Below are 23,492 nucleotides of genomic sequence, written 5' to 3'. Positions count from 1 at the left end.
CACACCAGAATCAGCCCGATTTCAATCCCCGCATCCTAGCCATAAGTAATACTGCCTAAGGCGGCCCAGACTCGGGCCACATGACGTCGGCCGAGTCCGACTCTCAGCCAAATGCCCGACTCTCAGCCGGAATCGGCCCAGATCCAAGGTGCTAGTTTGGTAGGCTGCGTTTCGGCTGTCAAAATTCATGGCATAACCAACTGCACTACCGCTAAGACATTCTGTTAAAGGTCCCCAAAGCACACACATCCCTGGGTCACTCGTCCTTTCAGTTCGCTGCAGCTAGCGACTGGAACGAGCTGCAACAAACACTCAAACTGGACAATTTTCTCTCAATATCTTCATTCAAAGACTCAATCATGGACACTCTTACTGACAGTTGTGGCTGCTTTGTGTGATGTATTGTGGTCTCTACCTTATTGCCCTTTGTTCTGTTGTCTCTGCCCAATAATGTTTGTACCATGTACCATTGTGCTGCTACCATGTTGTGCCTCTGCCATGTTGTGTTGCTACTATGTTATTGTCATGTGGTGTTGCTACCATGCTGTGTTGTCTTCTGTTGCTGCCATGCTATGTTGTTGTCTTAGGTCTCTCTTTATGTAGTGTTGTGTTGTCTTTCTTGCCGTGATGTGTGTTTTGTCCTATATTTATGTTTTATTTATTTTAATTTTTTTATCCCAGCCCTCGTCCCCGCAGGAGGCCTTTTGCCTTTTGGTAGGCCGTCATTGTAAATAAGAACTTGCCTAGTTAAATAAAGGTTAAATAAAATAAATAAAATCATTTTTTGGTTGGTCTTAAATATCCCTTTCAGGGCTGCCTGAAATTAGCACTTTGGGACATGTTTTTAAGGACACACCTCAAATATTTCTACCCCGCCCATCTGAGCGCAAGCGAGCTGATAAAAGACAGGTAAATTGCCGAACCTGGCGTTAGGGCGGAAAAATGCCAGTGCGCCAGTTTTTACATGACAAAATTGCAAACTAATGTGCGTTTGAAACTAGCGTCGCATTAATGCCAGCTGAAAATAGAGCATGAAACATGAAACATTTGGAAAATTCCTTTCAGGATCAGATGATGATGTATGAAACTATCATGACATAACTAATTAGCTGGACACCAAATACGCATCCAACAAGTATTATGCATAATTATTGAAGAACCACGTTAATGACGGTATCGATTTAGGTTTTCAGTATCAAGGTAAGGTGACTCTTTCTGTTGGAAGCATTCCATTTTGCAAGTCATACAATATTTTGTATTTGTGCGCTCATGAAAACAGTTTTCACCCCATAACATAAGGACACACGAAATGTTACGTAGTTACACAGCATTCCTCTATTCAAAAACTGTCTGACAGCTAGATCCAGGATTCTTAAAGGGTTCAAGTTCAATGTCTAATTTAACTGATTAATGCTTAATATAATGACAACTTACACTGCCATAAATGCAAGGTCAGAAAAGTAAGGGTTTATGTCACATGATTTCATCAAGAACCATGACCAACCAAGATAAAGGGTTAAACATAGGTATTAAATCAACTCTTGAATTGTATTGAATATAGCTATGATTCCTCCTTATATCTTAATGTAATGACATTAAAAAATGATTATCATTGGACTCATCAACAGCTGTAACAAGTTGTACATTGTAGGAAATCCTCACTGGTACCCTAGTTTATAGAAAGTCCCTGGTACACTTTCTACAGTTTCACCAACACATATTGCACGACCCAAACCTAAAGCTTTTAAAGGGGAACTCCCTAACATACACACTATAGTGGCTTGTATGGGGTGAGGATAAGAAAAACCAGGAGCTAAGATACTCTGTACTCGGAGTTCAAACCTACCCTGTGATTGACAGCTGACCTGCCCACCACCACCCTGTGTTTTATTTCAGCGGAGAAGGAAGGGTGTGTCCTGCAGCCTCACTCTGACAGTGGCAGACTGACTGGTGTCCATCTGAATGTCACTCAGTGTCAAGACAAACACCTGCAGATAGACAGTTACTGTAGAGAAGCCTTTCAGCTTTCAGCCTGCAGAGCCTGGAATGGATAGGCACCTTGAGTCGTCAAAATTCTATTACTAGGAGCTGTCTCAGCCTGTCTACTACCCGTTTGAAAAATATAAACGAGTAAAAATATCCCTCCATTGGGACTGCTACGGTTGGAGCCTCTTAAAGTGCAAAAAAACATTCCTCTGTTTAAATGAGTTTAGTGCCCGTGTGGTGAAGGAGGGAATTACATTTAAAAGGCACAGATGCAATTGAAAATGACTTGTGAGCTGGCCCCAAAGCAGAGCTCTATTTCACGTATCCACATGGTTAATATTTTCTAATTAAGTTTGATAATGGGCGTTGGTAGATTCATTACGCTCATTTGCTATATGAAGGATGACAAGGTGCTGTCTGCACGAGCCTTGGGCTCAGTCACACAGCTCCTCCCTTCACTGTGTGTCCCTCACTCTGTCCACTCTGGCAGCACTGCAATGGTACTGCTTATCTCTTTATACAACTAAAAAGCTAAGAAATGCACTGTTGAACGACACACATCAGCAGCCAGCTTTCTCCGAAGATTGACTGCTGGAAATGCAAAGCCTGGAAGGAAGGGTGGATACTATATAACTGTCATCTAGTATTTCACACTTTCTTTGGATGGATTGGCCATACTTCAGCTGTGATAAAGAAGAGGCCATGACCATGCTGTCAAATTGAGGTTGAGATTCTCGGTCACAGAGAGTAGATGAGGTTCATGTTTAGACTGATTGGAAACCATTCATTTTAGGTTAAAATACTAGAAAATGTAATATTTCAGCTGCTTGTAGTGCATCTATCTAATGAGCAGGTTGACGTTTACTGGGATGAATCTTGTCCTGGAGGTTGAGCTGAGCGATTTCCACTAGATGGGCCAGCGGCAAAGTCAAAATCGGCTATATCGTAAAAATTCATAAAAAATAAAAATCGATTTTTGTTAATTTAATTACTTCTACCCCCTCCTTTTTCGAACATTCTGTTAAAAATCGCGCAACTTTTCAGCGTCCTGCTACTCATGCCAGGAATATAGTATATGCATATGATTAGTATGTGTGGATAGAAAACACTCTGAAGTTTATAAAACTGGTTAAATCACGGCTGTGACTATAACAGATCGTGTGTTTCATTGAAAAACGCAAGAAAAACTGCTCTCTGAAAGCTAAAAATAATTTCCATAAGTCACTTCCACGAGTTGTTAAAAGAGAACAGAATTTAATATCGACCTGCCTGCAATTCATACAAATTCCACACGATGTCGCCATTGTCGTCATTTTCAATTGAATTAATTGTTGAAAAATCCATCTATCTGGCATCCATTTTCCCAGTCTTCACCCGGATGTTGTTGATGAAGACATTAGCAGCCATTGATTTGCAAGCGAAGACCTATTGAAAATACATCGCCCTGTAATCATTTTGATAGATTATAAACGTTTACTAATACCTAAAGTTGGATTACAAAAGGATTTCGAAGTGTTTTGTGAAAGTTTATCGTCGACTTTTTTAATTTAAAAAAATTACGCAGCGTTTAAAAACGATGTTTTTTTCTGAATGACACAGCTTCCATACAAAGCTATTTTGGGTATATATGGACCGATTTAAACGAAAAAAAGACCCAATAGTGATGTTTATGGGGCATATAGGAGTGCCAAGAAAGAAGCTCGTCAAAGGTAATGAATGTTTTATATTTTATTTCTGCGTTTTGGGTAGCGCCGGCTACCGCAAAATCTGTTGTTTACGTGTCGTGCTGGTATTTTGGGGGGTGCATGCTATCAGATAATAGCTTCTCATGCTTTCGCCGAAAAGCATTTTAAAAATCTGACTTGCTGGCTAGGTTCACAACGAGTGTAGCTTTAATTCAATACCCTGCTTGTGAATTTTGATCAAGGTTTGAGTTGTAACGAGTACATTTAGCATTTAGCGTAGCGCATTTGCATTTCCAGGTGCATACTTGAGACGTCTGCGTCTCAAGTATGGTCAAGAAGTTAATGTTAGGGTTAGCCATAAGGTTAGCAGTGTGGTTAAGGTTCGATTTCATGACTTTGTGTCTGTGCCAGCTAGTGTCTATCCTGCAGAGCTTCCTCCAGTACAACACACCTTTGTCTGCAGGTTGGTGTGGAAAAGGAGAAGCCATTTTAAGTCTGCTGTGAATCCAGGCTGAATGCTAATGATCGCTGAAATGTGATAAGAGTGGAGTGGAGGAGTGGAGGAGGAGATGTGGAGAGAAAGGCCCAAACAGAGGGAACTCACAGGAGGAATGGTTTTCTGTAACACAAGCCTGTGTCCCTCCCAGACAAACCTGTGAACAAAACGACTCCCTCCCATCCTTAAATCCCTCACCTCACACACACACATGAACACACCACACAGAAGTACGCACACACACATGAACTGACACACCCTTCTCCCGCTCTGATAGCTTCCAATAAATGGAGTGGAAATGTGTGGCGTTGCTGAGAGCCTTGCTCAAGGGGGAAAGACACTTTAGATGGGCCATCTCCGTTGAAGCGTCACTCACCTTACACACGCGAGCGATGCGCGATACAATGGTGTTGTCAAAGAATTCAAACTCCTTTCCCGCTTCGCTGAAGAAGAAGTAAATCTTATCGTCGTCGCCCACCGGGTTGCCGTTGGGCAGGCTCTCCTGAATGTAGGCAGAGCCCACAAAGGCTGGGTCTGGAGGAACAACGACGTAACCACAGGGTGAAATGTCAACCTAGAACCATGTGTTCTAACACATGGACATGCCTTTTACATTCACAACGTCTTCTGGCGATTCAGTAATTTTGTAACAGGAATTCTGATAACTTCTGCATGTTGAAATTGACAAAATACCATGGGAACACATATTTCTTCAGAGCTATGGTCATTTTAATTTATCATGTCCAGCCTGAGGTCTTCAAATACTGATTGCGTATGTTTAGGGGGAAACTGTTTATCCATGTTTATCAGCGATGTATACAAACATTCGAACATGGCATGAAGCAGCTACAGGAGAGCTAGCTGCCTGAAGACCTGAACTTACCCTGAAGCCAGTTCAAGGAGTTTTCTGTTTTTAGGGCAGCGCCTTGGCCCAGGCTCTTGTAAATGATAGGTTCATTTCCTTGGAAATTACTGACCGTCCCAGCATACAGCTCTCCATCTATAATGCAAGGAAGAATAAGATGAAGACAAACAATATCTGGACCAGGAGACAAGGAGCCTCTGTGTCACTCATAACAAACCCTTGAATCTAAAATCAAAGCGCTGTCTCCTAATATGTTTACAGTACGGAACACACAAGAATGAACTCTTGTAAGATACATTCCAACTTTATCATTGATGAATCTATAATTAAGTATGTCAATGTGTTGTCTATTATGTTTATGTATATATTGTATTGTATACAGTATGTATTGTGTACTCCTATAGTGTACCTACCAGCCATGATGGCAGTGGACTTGTACTCAGGGTTGAAAGGGCAGCGGCCGCGTCCATCCTCTGTCACTATCTCCCCAGTCTGGCTCCTCACCAGAGTGAAGTCAGCTGTGTTCTGGAGAGGACGGAGAGAGAGACTTGAGGAAATATAGGGCTGTAATCTACACTGACCACTGCCTTCTGGCCAGTGTTCTCAACTGCACTATGGCCCAAATGATGGGGAGGGAAACACTGGTTGGTCGCAGCTGGTCCTCTTGGGGTGGTTCAAACCAGGGTTGTTTGGAAACATGGTTGTCACATTGTGTGGTCACAATGCAAAAAGGGCTTGTTACTACCCAATGCTACAGAGACACACTTGATAAACAGTATCTCTATTTAAGTAAATGTTATTATATGATTCCATTTAGAAATTATCTGGTGATGGGGAAGATGAGGAGGGCTGCTTAGAGAAGGGATGGACATGACTGTCTGTATAAAGTACTGTATATCTCTCTGTGTGGGCTGAGACTCAGTGGTTTTGATAAGAAGGGAGACTTGGGAGGAGGAGACGCTCAGGAATTCTGGTTCACAACCTAAAGTTCTGCCAAGAGACTTTCCCTCCTCCCTTAATGTTTTCTCTCCCATACTGAATTATTGCAGAGGGGATTTGAGATGTTCTTTGACTGTCAATATTTCTAAATGGAAATGTCAATGTTATTCTGCATGGCCTCAGAGACCTGCCTGCTCCATCAGCTGAACACATTTAAAGATGCACTTCCTGTTCTAAAACGTCTTCATACAACTCAGAGCCACTCATGCTCACTAAACATCTGTAAGGGGTAAAATTGGAATACACTGATTTGAGGAGAAATAAAATGCTGTCTCCAGGGGGAAATACTATAAAATAGAGAAGAAAAGCTGTACCTTGATTGACAGAGTGAATTACATGACTAATTACATCTTTCTACAGCACACAGGCATGGTGGTTCTCTCTACAGCACACAGGCATGGTGGTTCTCTCTACAGCACACAGGCATGGTGGTTCTCTCTACAGCACACAGGCATGGTGGTTCTCTCTACAGCACACAGGCATGGTGGTTCTCTCTACAGCACACAGGCATGGTGGTTCTCTCTACAACACACAGGCATGGTGGTTCTCTCTACCACACACAGGCATGGTGGTTCTCTCCACAGCACACAGGCATGGTGGAACTGTATGCTAAGAAATCAAACACACACTTACTATGTATGCACAGATTGGACTGAAGGCGTAGGTTCCACACACGTATAGATGGGTACTGTTCACACGCAGTAAAATCTTGATGTAATTGAAGCAATCAGTCTGCATTAAAGACACGGAGAGGAGAGGAGAGAGCATCGTTAATATGACTCATAGGTTCCCACAAACCATTCTGGAGGGAAAGTTCCTCAAGTTGAGTGGAGTAGCTCATTGGGTGACCCTCCAAGCATATTTCCACATTACCAGAATTAATTGCTTTCAAATAGCCTGGGATGCCTGTTGCTAGCAGTGTCCCAAATGTCTGAGTGACTGTCTCCCACAGAACACTGATTAGTGTCTTCTTCAAGATCCTGGTCTATGAGCCTTTGTCCCCCAACCCATCAATCAAACCAGGAATCAATCATACAATTTTGACATCTGATAATATACTGTACTTCCCACAGTATTGAGGTTTCTCTACAATCACAGAGGGGTTGCTTAGATGGGATGCATAGCAATTTGTCTGGCTATAAAAAAATGTACACAGGCCATCACTACTGAATGGAAATGTACAACTTAAATGGAAACTTCCATTGCTACTGGCAGTTCATTTTCAGTACTACGGCACAAAACGAGCTTGAGAACTGGCATGGAAGTGTAAACATTGCCACTTTAGTTCCACAAATACAGCGCAATGTACTCACCTGTAGGTCTTTGCCCTTGAAACTGCACTCATCTCTCTTCCTCTCATGAGTGCTCCATTTCAGCTAGAGGAGAGGGGAAGTGTCAACATACATTACAAAGACACAGCACAGAGCTGTGGTCCTCTGTAGCTTAGTTGGTAGAGCATGACGCTTGCAACGTCAGAATAGTGGGTTTGATACCCGGTACTAATCATACGTCAAATCTGCACGCGCATGACTGTAAGCTGCTTTGGATAAAAGCGTCTGCTAAATGGCATATACACATATACATATACAGTTGGGAGAACAAGTATTTGATAACCTGCAAAATCGCCAGTGTTTCCTACTTACAAAGCATGTAGAGGTCTGTAATTTTTATCATAGGTACACTTCAACTGTTAGAGACGGAATCTAAAATAAAAATCCAGAAAATCACATTGTATGATTTTTAAGTAATTAATTTGCATTTTATTGCATGACATAAGTATTTGATCACCTACCAACCAGTAAGAATTCCGGCTCTCACAGACCTGTTAGTTTTGTCTTTAAGAAGCCCTCCTGTTCTCCACTCATTACCTGTATTAACTGCACCTGTTTGAACTCGTTACCTGTATAAAAGACACCTGTCCACACACTCAATCAAACAGACGCCAACCTATCCACAATGGCCAAGACCAGGGAGCTGTGTAAGGACATCAGGGATAAAATTGTAGACCTGCACACGGCTGGGATGGGCTACAGGACAATAGGCAAGCAGCTTGGTGAGACGACAACAACTGTTGACGCAATTATTAGAAAATGGAAGAAGTTCAAGATGACGGTCAATCAGCCTCGGCCTGGGGCTCCATGCAAGATCTCGCCTCGTGGGGCATCAATGATCATGAGGAAGGTGAGGGATCAGCCCAGAACTACACGGCAGGACCTGGTCAATGACCTGAAGAGAGCTGGGACCACAGTCTCAAAGAAAACCATTAGTAACACACTACGCCGTCATGGATTAAAATCCTGCAGCGCACGCAAGGTCCCCCTGCTCAAGCCAGCGCATGTCCAGGCCCGTCTGAAGTTTGCCAATGACCATCTGGATGATCCAGAGGAGGAATGGGAGAAGGTCATGTGGTCTGATGAGACAAAAATAGAGATTTTTGGTCAAAACTCCACTCGCCGTGTTTGGAGGAAGAAGAAGGATGAGTACAACCCCAAGCACACCATCCTAACTGTGAAGCATGGAGGTGGAAACATTCTTTGGGGATGCTTTTCTGCAAAGGGGACAGGACGACTGCACCGTATTGAGGGGAGGATGGATGGGGCCATGTATCGCAAGATCTTGGCCAACAACCTCCTTTCCTCAGTAAGAACATTGACGATGGGTCGTGGCTGGGTCTTCCAGCATGACAACGACCCGAAACACACAGCCAGGGCTACTAAGGAGTGGCTCCGTAAGAAGCATCTTAAGGTCCTGGAGTGGCCTAGCCAGTCTCCAGACCTGAACCCAATAGAAAATCTTTGGAGGGAGCTGAAAGTCCGTATTGCCCAGTAACAGCCCCGAAACCTGAAGGATCTGGAGAAGGTCTGTATGGAGGAGTGGGCCAAAATCCCTGCTGCAGTGTGTGCAAACCTGGTCAAGAACTACAAGAAACGTATGATCTCTGTAATTACAAAGGTTTCTATAACAAATATTAAGTTCTCCTTTTCTGATGTATCAAATACTTATGTCATGCAATAAAATGCAAACTAATTACTTAAAAATCATACAATGGGATTTTCTGGATTTTTGTTTAAGATTCAGCCTCTCACAGTTGAAGTGTACCTATGATAAAAATGACAGACATGCTTTGTAAGTAGGAAAACTTGCAAAATCGTCAGTGTATCAAATACTTGTTCTCCCCACTGTATATATATATATATATATATTACTGTAGAACATTGTCAAAGATGTTATACACCAACCATGTACATTATATAATTCCACACATCCTCACCCTGACTCACGGTTACTGTTCATGCACACGGAGAAACACCACAATACAACACTGTTGTGAAGTGTATCTGAGAGCTGAGGGTATTACATACCACCTCTAGAAACACGACAAATATGTTTCAATCGTTCAGCTAGGGCCGCTGGGCTGTTGTGTCTACTTTGATTTGCACTATGTTTAGACTTACTGTGGTGAGCTGAGGTGGTGGCCAGGCGGAAGGTCAAGTCCCAAACCACCTCCACTATATGAGGTCATTATTAACAGGTACCATTCAAATGCCAGGTCGATATGTATTTTATTATGCAGATGGATTATCCGTTTTGAAGCATACTCCCAGATGAAATGTGTTTATTGCACAGAAATAGTATCAATTATGACTATGTCTAATATCCATTACTTATGAAAAATAGGCTACCTCTTGAATGTCTCTCAAAACACACAGACACACACTCGTGCCCACTTACATTACGTTGTAGCTTGACTCTGCTGATATCAGAGAGGTTGAGGGCAAAGAGCTCCTCTCGTGCTCCAACATAGAGCATGTTATCTTCCTTACTGAGGAGCAGAGAGGTATAATTGAAGACCCCATCCACAGAGAATCTCTTGGCTGACCTCTCATTTGCATCTGAGGAGAGAAAAAAACAAAGAGGAGAAGAAATATTAACAAACTGAATGTTCTACTGCAATATGAGCCCCTAGAAAGCATTAACAGATTTGCCTGGACAAGAATTTTACATCAAAATGGTAATAATATCTGTGTTATTTTGTTTGTGTATACAGGTGCTCTCTACTCCCATGACAACAACATTGTCTGGCCTAGCAGGCTCTCTTTCTGCTGACTCCATCCCTATAGGGGAGCTACAATAGGAGAGATGGACAGAGCCTGGCCTCCTGAGCTCATAATAAGAAATAAAAATGATCCTAAAAGCAGCAGCTGGAGGAGTGTGTGTGTGTGCTCAGCCTCCAGTCCTGTCACCCTCTCTCATCACCTCTGGAGAGGGCTGCAGAAAGAGAGCGAAAGCCAGCTCCCTATCTTTCTCGCTATCTTGACACCCCTTCAAAAGCCCACCCTCTGCCTGCAGCCACATGTCACATCATTGACTCCCTCTCTAAGCCGAAAGCTCCACATTCAGCACATTGTTGCAAAGTGGAGGTCTACTGAGCTGGCCAGTCCAACATAAACAACACGGAGAACATTTTGCCATGAAAACATATGGTACTGTATATAAATGCCTACTAAGTGATACTCTGAAGACATCACTGCCTTACGGATTATGAGTCAACCCAAAGATTTAAATACATTTCAATCAATACATTTGCAGACTCGACATGAACTACTGAGTCTATGCTATACATTCGCAACGCAAGATTTATAGTTTTAGCTTATCAGAGAAGATACAGTAGTCCTACCTCTACCTTTCAATACAGAAACACATTTTAATATTTGATCAGTATAGTGCTGCTTCATGCTAGTGAGCCATTTCCTTCTCTCTCGCCTCCTTTCCTCCCCTCTCCCCTCCTTTCCTTCCCTTCCCTTCCCTCTCTCCTCTCTTTCCTCAGAGCTTTGGGCAAATGTAACGGTGATTTACCCATGCAAAGACAAATGCTGGAGCTTGAACCAAAACAAGGGCTTAGAGGGATTTCTACAGAAGAGGATATCTATACAATTTCTCTCTTGAGTCAGACCACCACTGTCATATTCTCTGAACACTGCTGAGAGAGACACAATGAGGCGGGTAATTGTGTACCATTAAGGGAATCCATCTGGGTTTAGTAGTGTAAGCATTTATTTTCATAATTTTAGCCAGTCATTAGTCAGGTTTCTATTTCCATTGTATCAAGCTGCAGTGATGAGGTTTGCATACAGCGTTGTATAGCCTAACAATACTCAACATGTCTGCCCATTCCATAACATTGTGGTCAATATTACAAGGATCTGTGTGCCCAGAAGAAAATTATTTTCATGCATAAGATGGCTTGCATTGATGAATTATCCTCGGAACAAACCAAAATCATTGCTCATAAATCCAAGTTAATAATATGGGCCGATCCAAGAAAATGTACCTATAAAAATGTATCACAGATTTCAGCAATTCAACACGTTTCCAGGAAACTGTAGCATATGGAATGTGAGGCTTTTGGAAGAAGAAGTGCAGCTGTGAGGAGAACTGTAAAAAAAAGGGCAACTTTTATTTGAAGAGTGCTAAATAACATCAGTTCATCTGGAACAAAAATGATCAAGACAAAGAAGGACAAATATAGCAGATAAAGATATAATGCAATATATAATAAATATATATTGTACTGAAAACCAGTTAGAAGTGGGAGAGACAAAAAGTGTATTTACACTCCAACGACGGGATTAGTGCCTTATTAATCAGAAGAGTCTGTCTGTCTGCCAGAATGTACTGGTGCTGCTGTTAAGGATTCTGTTTAAAGATGCTATTACAATGGCATCGTTTAGCAGCTAAAGATAACTTGATTGCTGATCTCAATGGGACAAAATATAATTTATAGCTCTAGGACTACAAAAGTGAACTGGAATAGTTGCTGGTCAGTCAGTCTCTAGACCGTCTCCCCCAGGTCTCCATTACAGGGCCCTCCACAGACAGACAGGTCCCTCGACAGACAGACAGACAGACAGACAGGTCCCTCGACAGACAGACAGACAGACAGACAGACAGACAGACAGACAGACAGACACCATAGTCTATTTCAGACAAACTCCACTCCATTGTTGTTAGAGCATCTGAGGTTGACTCCCATGACAACGCAGGCAGCCATGGAAACGCTGTGCTGTAGTGTAATCTGGGAAGAGAAGAGCCCTGACCTGGTTAGTGTTCAGAGGAAGCAGAAGCACTCAAGAGCTGCTAGTGTCTGTTGGAGATGTGGAGAGAGGGGGGTGTCTGCCGTAGCTACAGGGGGAGAGGGTGTTAGGGAGGGCAGGCAAGTGGGAACGTTGTAATGAGTGAAGAGGCACAACATATCATAACTAGTTTACCCTCGCCTTGTCAAGCACCTTACCCCTCCCCTACCCTGCAGTCCTGCCCCCGGCAACCCATAGCAATACACTGCTTTTATCAAAGGGACATCTCATTTAGTCAAACAGCAGAAACCAAGCTAATAGAGGCTTGGTTCAAATAGCAATACACTTTCGTTGGAGAGGAGACATAGCTATCTAGTCTAGGCTAACAACGTGTGCAAAAGCAAAAAATGTGATCATATTACTCCAGTGCTAGCCTCTCTACACTGGCTTCCTGCTAAGGCTAGGGCTGACTTCAAGGTTTTACTGCTAATCTACAAAGCATTACATGGGCTTGCTCCTACCTATCTTTCCGATTTGGTCCTGCGTACATACCTACAGGTATACTACGGTCACAAGACACAGGCCTCCTTACTGTCCCTAGAATTTCTTAGCAGCTGGAGGCAGGGCTTTCTCCTATAGAGCTCCATTTTTATGGAATGGTCTGCCTACCCATGTGAGAGACGCAGACTCGGTCTTGACCTTTAAGTCTTTATTGAAGACTCATCTCTTCAGTAGGTCCTATGATTGAGTGTAGTCTGGCCTAGGAGTGTGAAGGTGAACGGAAAGGCACTGGAGCAACGAACCGCCCTCGCTGTTTCTGCCTGGCCGGTTCCCCTCTCTCCACTGGGATTCTCTGCCTCTAACCCTATTACAGGGGCTGGGTCACTGGCTTATTGGTGCTCTTCCATGCCGTCCCTAGGAGGGTTGTGTCACTTGAGTGGGTTGAGTCACTGATGTCATCTTCCTGTCCGGGTTGGCATCCCCCCCCCTTGGGTTTGTGCCATGGGGGAGATCTTCGTGGGCTATACTCGGCCTTGTCTCAGGATGGTAAGTTGGTGGTTGAAGATATCCCTCTAGTGGTCTGGGGGCTGTGCCTTGGCAAAGTGGGTTGGGTTATATCTTGCCTGTTTAGTCCTGTCCGGGGGTATCGTTGGACGGGGTCACAGTGTCTCCCGACCCCTCCTGTCTCAGCCTCAAGTATTTATGCTGCAGTAGTTTGTGTCGGGGGGCTAGGGTCAGTCTGTTATATCTGGAGTATTTCTCCTGTCTTATCCGGTGTCCTGTGTGAATTTAAGTATGCTCCCTCTAATTCTCCCTCTCAGAGGACCTGAACCCTAGGACCATGCCTCAGGACTACCTGGCCTGATGACTCCTTGCTGTCCCCAGTCCACCTGGTCGTGCTGCTGCTCCAACTTCAATCTGTCTCTCTCTGTGTGTGTGTGTGTGTGTCTGTCTCTCTCTCTCTCTCTCTCTCTCTCTCTCTCTCTCTGTGTCTGTCTCTCTGTGTGTGTGTGTGTGTCTCTCTCTCTCTCTCTCTTTGTGTCTCTCTGTGTGTGTGTGTGTCTCTGTGTGTGTGTGTGTGTGTGTCTCTCTCTCTCTCTCTCTCTGTGTGTGTGTGTTTCTCGCTCTGTGTGTGTGTTTCTCTCTCTGTGTGTGTGTGTGTGTGTGTGTGTGTGTGTGTGTGTCTCTCTCTGTGTGTGTGTGTCTCGCTCTCTCTGTGTGTGTGTGTGTGTGTCTCTCTGTGTGTGTGTGTCTGTCTCTCTCTCTGCACACCTTGTGTCTGTCTGTCTGTCTGTCTGTCTGTCTGTCTGTCTGTCTGTCTCTGTGTGTGTGTGTGTGTCTCTCTCTCTCTCTCGCTCTCTCTGTGTGTGTCTCTCTCTGTGTGTGTGTTGTGTGTCTCTCTCTCTGTGTGTGTGTGTGTGTCTCTCTCTCTGTGTGTGTCTCTGTGTGTGTGTGTGTGTGTGTGTCTGTGTGTGTGTGTGTGTCTCTCTCTCTCTGTGTGTGTGTGTCTCTCTGTGTGTGTGTGTGTGTGTGTGTGTGTGTGTGTGTGTGTCTCTGTGTGTGTGTCTCTGTGTGTGTGTCTCTCTCTCTCTCTCAAAAGCCAACTGACATTTGCTCCTGAGTAGAGGTCGACCGATTATAATTTTTCACCGCCGATACCGATTATTGGAGGACCAAAAAAAGCCGATACCGATTACTTGGACGATTTTTAATTTTAATTTGTAATAATGACAATTACAACAATACTGAATGAACACATATTTTAACTTAATATAATACATCAATAAAAATCAATTTAGCCTCAAATATATAATGAAACATGTTCAATTTGGTTTAAATAATGCAAAAACAAAGTGTTGGAGAAGAAAGTAAAAGTGCAATATGTGCCATGTAAAAAAGCTAACGTTTAAGTTCCTTGCTCAGAACATGAGAACATATGAAAGCTGGTGGTTCCTTTTAACATGAGACTTCAATATTCCAAGGTAAGAGGTTTTTAGGTTGTAGTTATTATAGGAATTATAGGACTATTTCTCTCTCTACCATTTGTAATCCATATACCTTTGACTATTGGATGTTCTTATAGGCACTTTAGTATTGCCAGTGTAACAGTCTAGCTTCCGTCCCTCTCCTCGCTCCTACCTGGGCTCGAACCAGGAACACATCGACAACAGCCACCCTCGAAGCAGCGTTACCCATCGCTCCACAAAAGCCGCGGCCCTTGCAGGGCAAGGGGAACAACTACTCCAAGTCTCAGAGCGAATGATGTTTGAAACGCTATTAGCGAGCACCCCGCTAACTAGCTAGCCATTTCACATCGGTTACACCAGCCTAATCTCGGGAGTTGATAGGCTTGAAGTCATAAACAGCTTGAAGCATTGCGAAGAGCTGCTGGCAAAAGGCACAAAAGTGCTGTTTGAATGAATGCTTACGAGCCTGCTGCTGCCTACCACCGCTCAGTCAGACTGCACTATCAAAAATCAAATAATAGACTTAATTATAACATAATAACACACAGAAATACCAGCCTTAGGTCATTAATATGGTCAAATCCGGAAACTATCATTTCAAAAACAAGACGTTTATTATTATTGCATATACTCTGACTCTGCGTGCAATGCACGCAAGAGAAGTGGCACAATTTCACCTGGTTAATATTGCCTGCTAACCTGGATTTCTTGTAGCTAAATATGCAGGTTTAATATATGTACTTCTGTGTATTGATTTTAAGAAAGGCATTGATGTTTATGGTTAGGTACACGTTGGAGCAATGACAGTCCTTTTTCCACGAATGCGCACTGCATCGATTTTTGCAACGCAGGACACGCTAGATAAACTAGTAATATCATCAACCATGTGTAGTTAACTAGTGATTATGATTGATTGATTGTTTTTTATAAGATAAGTTTAATTCTAGCTAGCAACTTACCTTGGCTTCTTACTGCATTCGCGTAACAGGTAGGCTCCTCGTGGAGTGCAATGAGAGGCAGGTGGTTAGAGCATTGGACTAGTTAACTGTAAGGTTGCAAGATCGAATCCCCGAGCTGACAAGGTAAATATCTGTCGTTCTGCCCCTGAACAAGGCAGTTAACCCACCGTTCCTTGGCCGTCATTGAAAATAAGAATGTGTTCTTAACTGACTTGCCTAGTTAAATAAAGGTGCAAAAAATATATATATATATATATATTTTTTAAATGGCCAAATCGGTGTCTGAAAATACCGATTTCCGATTGTTATGAAAACTTTAAATCGGCCCTAATTAATCGGCCATTCCGATTAATCGGTCGACCTCTACTCCTGAGGTGCTGACCAGTTGCACTCTCTACAACCACTGTGATTATTATTTGACCCTGCTGGTCATCTATGAACATTTGAACATCTTGGTCATGTTCTGTTATTATCTCCACCTGGTACAGCCAGAAGAGGACTGGCCACCTTTCATAGCCTGGTTCCTCTCTAGGTTTCTTCCTAGGTTCCGGCCTTTCTAGGGAGTTTTTCCTAGCCACCGTGCTTCTACACCTGCATTGCTTTCTGTTTGGGGTTTTAGGCTGGGTTTCTGTACAGCACTTTGTGACATCAGCTGAGGTAAGAAGGGCTTTATAAATACATTTGATTGATTGATTGATTGAACTGCATTGACAGAGGTTGTTAAAAGGATCACAACACTTTTCTACGATCACTGCAGGGTTTGTCACTGTTTTGAGCATTCATTTGGATAGACTCAGTTAAGGGACAACATTCTCTCCTATCACAGCTCCCAGTCTCCGTTTCACAGACAGTACATTCAACACAGTCCTATTTAACCTGCTGGCTCTGACTGAAAGACACAGCCTCTGCCTGACACAGCTGCCAGTCACACCTTTCTCTTCCTGTCTGAGTGTGCCAGCTCTCGCACCATATCGCTATTCCCAGGCCCCTATCCATCCATCCTTCCTTCCTTCCTTCCATCCATCCAGCCATCCATCCATCCCACCCCCTCAGAGAGAGCAGCTTTGTGTGGCTGGGAGCATCTCCTGTTTGACCCCACACACCAAACCACACGGACACACCACACGGACACACCACACGGACACACCACACAGACACACCCCACGGACACACCACACGGACACACCACACGGACACACCACACGGACACACCACACGGACACACCAGTGCTCCTTCAGCAGAAAACACAATAAAGGTGCAGTGGGAGGGGGGCTCAACCACGGGCAGCTGTAAGCAATGTGAGATCATTAGCATCATTATGTAATTAAATGTCATTTTTGCAAATTACACTGCTAAATGGATTGTAATATCCACCCTGCCCTGTTCGCTAATCCATTTAGGGGCAAATTAATGATGTGGGCTTTTAGGGAACCCTAGTCTACATTTTGTTGCAGCGGATTTCCCAACGGCTCCGAGTTCCAACAGCACAAAGTTAATTAGAAGCACAGAACATCCCATCTAAAAGGCAAATGTGGAGTAATCTGTCCTTCAGTCAGGGAGATCAAAGTGCTTCATTTTGTAGGACATCCAACTACGACAGCCTGATTCACTAAATGGCCTTTCCTATGAAGGGGTATCGGCTTTCTCAGCTGTGGGGTAAGGGGTTTGAAGTTTGCATTCCTTATTAGAGACACATGTTGTTCTTGTTTACGTAAATGATGTAGAACTAGAGGGAAACAGTGATGGCCACTGGCAAGCCGTATATCTCCAGTACACATCACTGGATGGCACAGGAACAATGCCAAGCAGACTGAACCACTTTTAAATAGGGCCAGATTATGTTTATGTATGTTTGAGAAATCTTACAACAAAACCAGTGTCCTAACAGAGGCCTTGAGTGGTGAAAAGAGGGAGGAGAAAAGAATATTTCAACATAATGAATGCTTTTCCCATGACTCAAATCATCACCCTTTCTCCTACTCAGGACCTGCATTATTTGAGCAAATAGATGAAAATAAGTGACAGCTCACTATTGCTGTTCAAACAGCCATTCATTTGGTGCCTGCCATACCAGCAGATGACCTGGAAACAATCTCATCCCTCTTCACTGAAATCAAGTAGAATGCTATAAAACAATCTTGAAGGGGATGTCTGATGCACCATTTCCAGGCGTCTGTCTAGAAACATGCCCTAGATTCTCCTGTGGAGGGAATCATGAAGAGACTTCTATGGCAGGAGTCCACTTTGGACAAAAGGGCTGAGCATACTGTAAGCAGGGCAGAACAAGTGTATCAGCAGCAGAGAGTTGAGAACAGCCCCACCGCCCCAAAGCACAGGCACCGCCCCCTAGCACAGCCACCGCCCCCTAGCACAGCCACCGCCCCCTAGCACATCCACCGCCCCCTAGCACAGCCACTTCCCCATAGCACAGCCACTGCCCCATAGCACAGCCACCGCCCCCTAGCACAGCCACTTCCCCATAGCACAGCCACAGCCCCATAGCACAGCCACAGCCCCATCCCCATAACACAGTCATAGCCCCATAGCACAGCCACAGCCCCATAGCACAGGCACAGCCCCATAGCACAGCCACTGCCCCATAGCACAGCCACCGCCCCATAGCACAGGCACAGCCCCATAGCACAGGCACAGCCCCATAGCACAGGCACAGCCCCATAGCACAGGCATAGCCCCATAGTACAGCCACCACCCTATAGCACAGCCACCCCCCTATAGCACAGGCACAGCCCCATAGCACAGCCACCCCCCTATAGCACAGCCACCCCCCTATAGCACAGGCACAGCCCCATAGCACAGCCACCGCCCTATAGCACAGCCACCCCCCTATAGCACAGCCACCCCCCTATAGCACAGCCACAGCCCTATAGCACAGCCACAGCCCCATAGCACAGGGACATGGCACAGCCCCATAGCACAGGCACAGCCCCATAGCACAGGCACATACTACGGCCACAGCCCCATAGCACAGGCACAGCCACAGCCCCATAGAACAGGCACAGCCACAGCCCCATAGCACAGGCACAGCCACAGCCACAGCCCCATAGCACAGGCACAGCCACAGCTCCATAGCACAGGCACAAAGCGCAGGCCCATAGCACATGCACATAGCACAGCCCCATAGCACAGCCACATAGCACAGGCACTTGGCACAGCCACATAAATGAACAGGGCCTCCACAAGATTCAAGAGCTTATGGGGTTTCATTAAGTTGACCCAAAATATGTATATACACAGGCCACTTTGGCCATATCTCAGTAACAACTAATTGCAAGCAGATGCTCAGGCCCCATCTACTGTATTTCAGAGCTGGCATAGCAGTCTCTGGAGACCATAGCTTTCTTGTGCCTTGAGGGGTTAGGATTTAGCACAGCGTCTGCTGCGGCTGTGCTGTGAAAGCCATAGGAGGAAACTGTCCCTATTGAACGCATGCATAACAGGTATCTGTCCAGGAAGTTAAATTAAATAACAAGGCAGCTGAAACAAACACAGATAACAGAAATGAAAAAGACTCAAATTGCATGCATTGTTTTAAACTTTTGCAGAGAGGGTGGAGTCTGTAGTGTGAGTATGTTGAGTGAGTGGGGTTAATTGAGGATTAGGATATAAACTTTGGAATGTGAAGTCATAGCGGGGTTTAAAAGAGAGGTTAGGGAGAAAACAAGGGGTGGGTGGCAGTGAGATTGTTTTACCACAGCCAGACCAAAGAAGAGAGACTATCATAAGGGCCTGAGTGTTTTTTTTTATATGCCTCTGAGTCCTTCTGTTCCACCTGTAACAGACACACTCACTGCACTTTCATCTCACATCTCCACACCTCTCATTTCTCTATCAAATCAAATTTGTCACATGCTTCGTAAACAACAGGTGTAGACTAACAGTGAAATGCTTACTTACGTACCCTTCCCAACAGTGGTACGAGGTAATTGAGGTAGATACAGTGCATTCGGAAAGCATTCAGACCCCTTGACTTTTCCAACATTTAGTTACGTTACAGCCTTAATCTCAAAGGTTTATTTTTTATTTTTTATAATCTCATCAACCTACACACAATACCCTCTAATGTCAAAGCAAAAACTGGACTTTAATTTTATGCAAATATATTAAAAATAAAAACTGAAATATCTTATTCAGACCCTTTGCTATGAGACTCGAAATTGAGCTCAGGTGCATCCTGTTTCCATTGATCATCCTTGAGATGTTGCTACAACTTGATTGGAGTCCACCTGAGGTAAATCCAATTGATTGGACATGATTTAGAAAGGCATACACCTGTCTATATAAGGTCCCATAGCTAACAGTGCATGTCAGAGCAAAAACCAAGCCATACGGTCAAAGGAATTGTCCGTAAAGAACAGTACCAAAAAATGTTTGCAGCATTGAAGTTCCCCAATAACACAGTGGCCTCCGTCAATCTTAAATGGAAGAAGTTTGGAACCACCAAGACTCTCCTTAGAGCTGGCCATCCGGTCAAACTGAGCAATCGGGGGAGAAGGATCTTGGTCAGGGAGGTGACCAAGAACCCGAAGGTCACTCTGACAGAGCTCCAGAGTTCCTCTGTGGAAATGGGAGAACCTTACAGAGGAACAACCATCTCTGCAGCACTCCACCAATCTGGCCTTTATGGTAGAGTGGAAGACGGAAGCCACTGCTCAGTAAAAGGCACCTGACAGCCTGCTTGGAGTTTGCCAAAAGGCACCTAAAGGCCTCTCAGACCATCCAAAACAAGATTCTCTGGTCTGATGAAACCAAGATGGAACACTTTGGCCTGAAAGCCAAGCATCATGTCTGGAGGAAACCTGGCACCATCCCTATGGTGAAGCATGGTGGTGGCAGCATCATGCTGTGGGGATGTTTTCAGCGGCAGGTACTGGGAGACTAGTCAGGATCAAGGGAAAGATGAACGGAGCAAAGTACAGAGAGATCCTTGATGAAAAACTGCTCCAGATCGCACAGGACCTCAGACTGGGGCGAAGGCTCACCTAACAGGACAATGACCCGTTGCTCAAGAAAGTGAAGGTAACCTGCCTAAATGACTACCACCCCATAGCACCGACATCCATAGCCATGAAGTGCTTTGGAAGGCTGGTCATGACTCACATCAACACCATCATCCCGGAAACCCGAGACCCACACCAATTCGTATACCACCCTAACAGATCCACAGATGACGCAATCTCAATCTCACTCTACACTGCCATTTCCCACCTGGACAAAAGAAACACCTATGTGAGAATGCTGTTCATTGACTACAGCTCAGCGTTCAACACCATATTGCCCACAAAGCTCATCACTAAGCTAAGGACCCTGGTACTAAACACCTCCCTCTGCAACTGGATCCTGGACTTCCTGACAGGCTGCCCCCAGGTGGTAAGAGTAGACAACAACACATCTGCCACACTGAACCTCAACACTGGGGCCCTTCAGGGGTGTGTGCTTAGACCCTTCCTGTACTCCCTGTTTACCCACGACTGCGTGGCCAAGCACAACTCCAAGCACGTTCATGGCTACCATTCCTGTACTCCCTGTTTACCCACGACTGCGTGGCCAAGCACAACTCCAAGCACGTTCCTTGGTGTCCACATCACCAACGATCTATCATGGTCCAAACTAGAGGTCGACCAATTTATGATTTTTTCAACGCATATACCGGTACCGATTATTGGAGGACCAAAAAAAGCCGATACCGATTAATCGGACGATTTTCTTATATACACTGCTCAAAAATATAAAGGGAACACTTAAACAACACAATGTAACTCCAAGTCAATCACACTTCTGTGAAATCAAACTGTCCACTTAGGAAGCAACACTAATTGACAATAAATGTCACATGCTGTTGTGCAAATGGAATAGACAACAGGTGGAAATGATAGGCAATTAGCAAGACACCCCCAATAAAGGAGTGGTTCTGCAGGTGGGGACCACAGATCACTTCTCAGTTCCTATGCTTCCTTGCTGATGTTTTGGTCACTTTTGAATGCTGGCGGTGCTTTCACTCTAGTGGTAGCATGAGACGGAGTCTACAACCCACACAAGTGGCTCAGGTAGTGCAGCTCATCCAGGATGGCACATCAATGCGAGATGTGGCAAGAAGGTTTGCTGTGTCTGTCAGCGTAGTGTCCAGAGCATGGAGGTGCTACCAGGAGACAGGCCAGTACATCAGGAGACGTGGAGGAGGCCGTAGGAGGGCAACAACCCAGCAGCAGGACCGCTACCTCCGCCTTTGTGCAAGGAGAAGCACTGCCAGAGCCCTGCAAAATGACCTCCAGTAGGCCACAAATGTGCGTGTGTCTGCTCAAACGGTCAGAAACAGACTCTATGAGGGCCTGACGTCCACAGGTGGGGGTTGTGCTTACAGCCCAACACCGTGCAGGACGTTTGGCATTTGCCAGAGAACACCAAGATTGGCAAATTCGCCACTGGCGCCCTGTGCTCTTCATAGATGAAAGCAGGTTCACACTGAGCACATGTGACAGACGTGACAGAGTCTAGAGACGCCGTGGAGAACGTTCTGCTGCCTGCAACATCCTCCAGCATGACCGGTTTGGCGGTGGGTCAGTTATGGTGTTGGGTGGCATTTCTTTGGGGGGCCGCACAGCCCTCCATGTGCTCGCCAGAGGTAGCCTGACTGCCATTAGGTACCGAGATGAGATCCTCAGACCCCTTGTGAGACCATATGCTGGTGCGGTTGGCCCTGGGTTCCTCCTAATGCAAGACAATGCTAGAACTCATGTGGCTGGAGTGTGTCAGCAGTTCGTGCAAGAGGAAGGCATTGATGCTATGGACTGACCGATTTCCATTGATCATTTTTGTGTGATTTTGTTGTCAGCACATTCAACTATGTAAAGAAAAAAGTATTTAATAAGAATTTCATTCATTCAGATCTAGGATGTGTTATTTTAGTGTTCCCTTTATTTTTTTGAGCAGTGTATATATTTGTAATAATGACAATTACAACAATACTGAATGAACAATGAACACTTTTATTTGAACTTAATACGTAATTATAATACATAAATAAAATGAATTTAGTCTCAAATAAATAATGAAACATGTTCAATTTGGTTTAAATAATACAAAAACACAGTGTTGGAGAAGAAAGTAAAAGTGCAATATGTGTCATGGTAGTTCCTTGCTCAGAAAATGAGAACATATGAAAGATGGTGGTTCCTTTTATAGCATGAGTCTTCAATATTCGCAGTTAAGAAGTTTTAGGTTGTAGTTATTATAGGAATTATGACGCGTCAACTATTTCTCTCTCTACCATTTGTATTTCATATACATTTGACTACTGGATATTCTTATAGGCACTTTAGTATTGCCAGCCTAATCTTGGGAGTTCAAAGGCTTGAAGTCATAAACCGCGCTTTACTTCAAGCATTGCTAGGGCTGCTGGCAAATGCAGTAAAGTGCTGTTTGAATGAATGCTTACGAGCCTGCTGCTGCCTACCACCGCTCAGTCAGACTATGATTTGGTATTTGATAGAACAGACTTAATTATAATAAACACACAGAAATAAGAGCTTTTGGTAATTAATATGGGAAAATCTGAAAACTATAATTTTGAAAACAAAACGTTTATTCTTTCAGTGAAATACAGAACCGTTCCGTATGTTATCAAACGGGTGGCAACCCAAAGTCTAACTATTGCTGTTACATTGCACACCCTTCAATGTTATGTCATGATTATGTAAAATTCTGGCAAATTAATTATGGTCTTTGTTAGGAATAAATGATCTTCACACAGTTCTCAACCAGCCAGGTGGCCCAAACTGCTGCATATACCCTGACTCTGCTCGCACTGAACGCAAGAGAAGTGACACAATTTCCCTAGTTAATATTTCCTGCTAACATGCATTTCCTTTAACTAAATATGCAGGATTAAAAATGTATACTTCTGTGTATTGATTTTAAGAAATGTATTGATGTTTATGGTTA

General features: G+C 44.2%; 1 protein-coding gene across 4 annotated transcripts in view; it reads right to left on the bottom strand.

Moving 5' to 3' along the window:
* LOC139372404 (semaphorin-4B-like) overlaps positions 1-23,492 on the bottom strand; it is a 99,671-nt gene that overhangs the window by 25,996 nt on the left and 50,183 nt on the right. For 3 of the 4 annotated variants that reach the window (XM_071112130.1, XM_071112123.1, XM_071112116.1), the window contains 6 exons: positions 9,764-9,924; positions 7,345-7,407; positions 6,665-6,763; positions 5,446-5,557; positions 5,051-5,167; positions 4,544-4,701 (listed from right to left, as the gene is read on the bottom strand). In XM_071112130.1, the coding sequence (XP_070968231.1) occupies positions 4,544-4,701; positions 5,051-5,167; positions 5,446-5,557; positions 6,665-6,763; positions 7,345-7,407; positions 9,764-9,924 (710 nt within the window). Of the gene's footprint in view, positions 1-4,543; positions 4,702-5,050; positions 5,168-5,445; positions 5,558-6,664; positions 6,764-7,344; positions 7,408-9,763; positions 9,925-11,363; positions 11,433-23,492 lie in introns of those variants that run through there. The other variant, XM_071112138.1, reaches the window with a different exon arrangement.

Source organism: Oncorhynchus clarkii, chromosome 2 (assembly GCF_045791955.1).
Source record: "Oncorhynchus clarkii lewisi isolate Uvic-CL-2024 chromosome 2, UVic_Ocla_1.0, whole genome shotgun sequence".
In the NCBI taxonomy this organism is placed as follows: domain Eukaryota; kingdom Metazoa; phylum Chordata; class Actinopteri; order Salmoniformes; family Salmonidae; genus Oncorhynchus; species Oncorhynchus clarkii.
The sequence above is the reverse complement of the archived record's forward strand: the minus strand, read 5'-3'. Positions and strand labels throughout refer to the sequence as shown.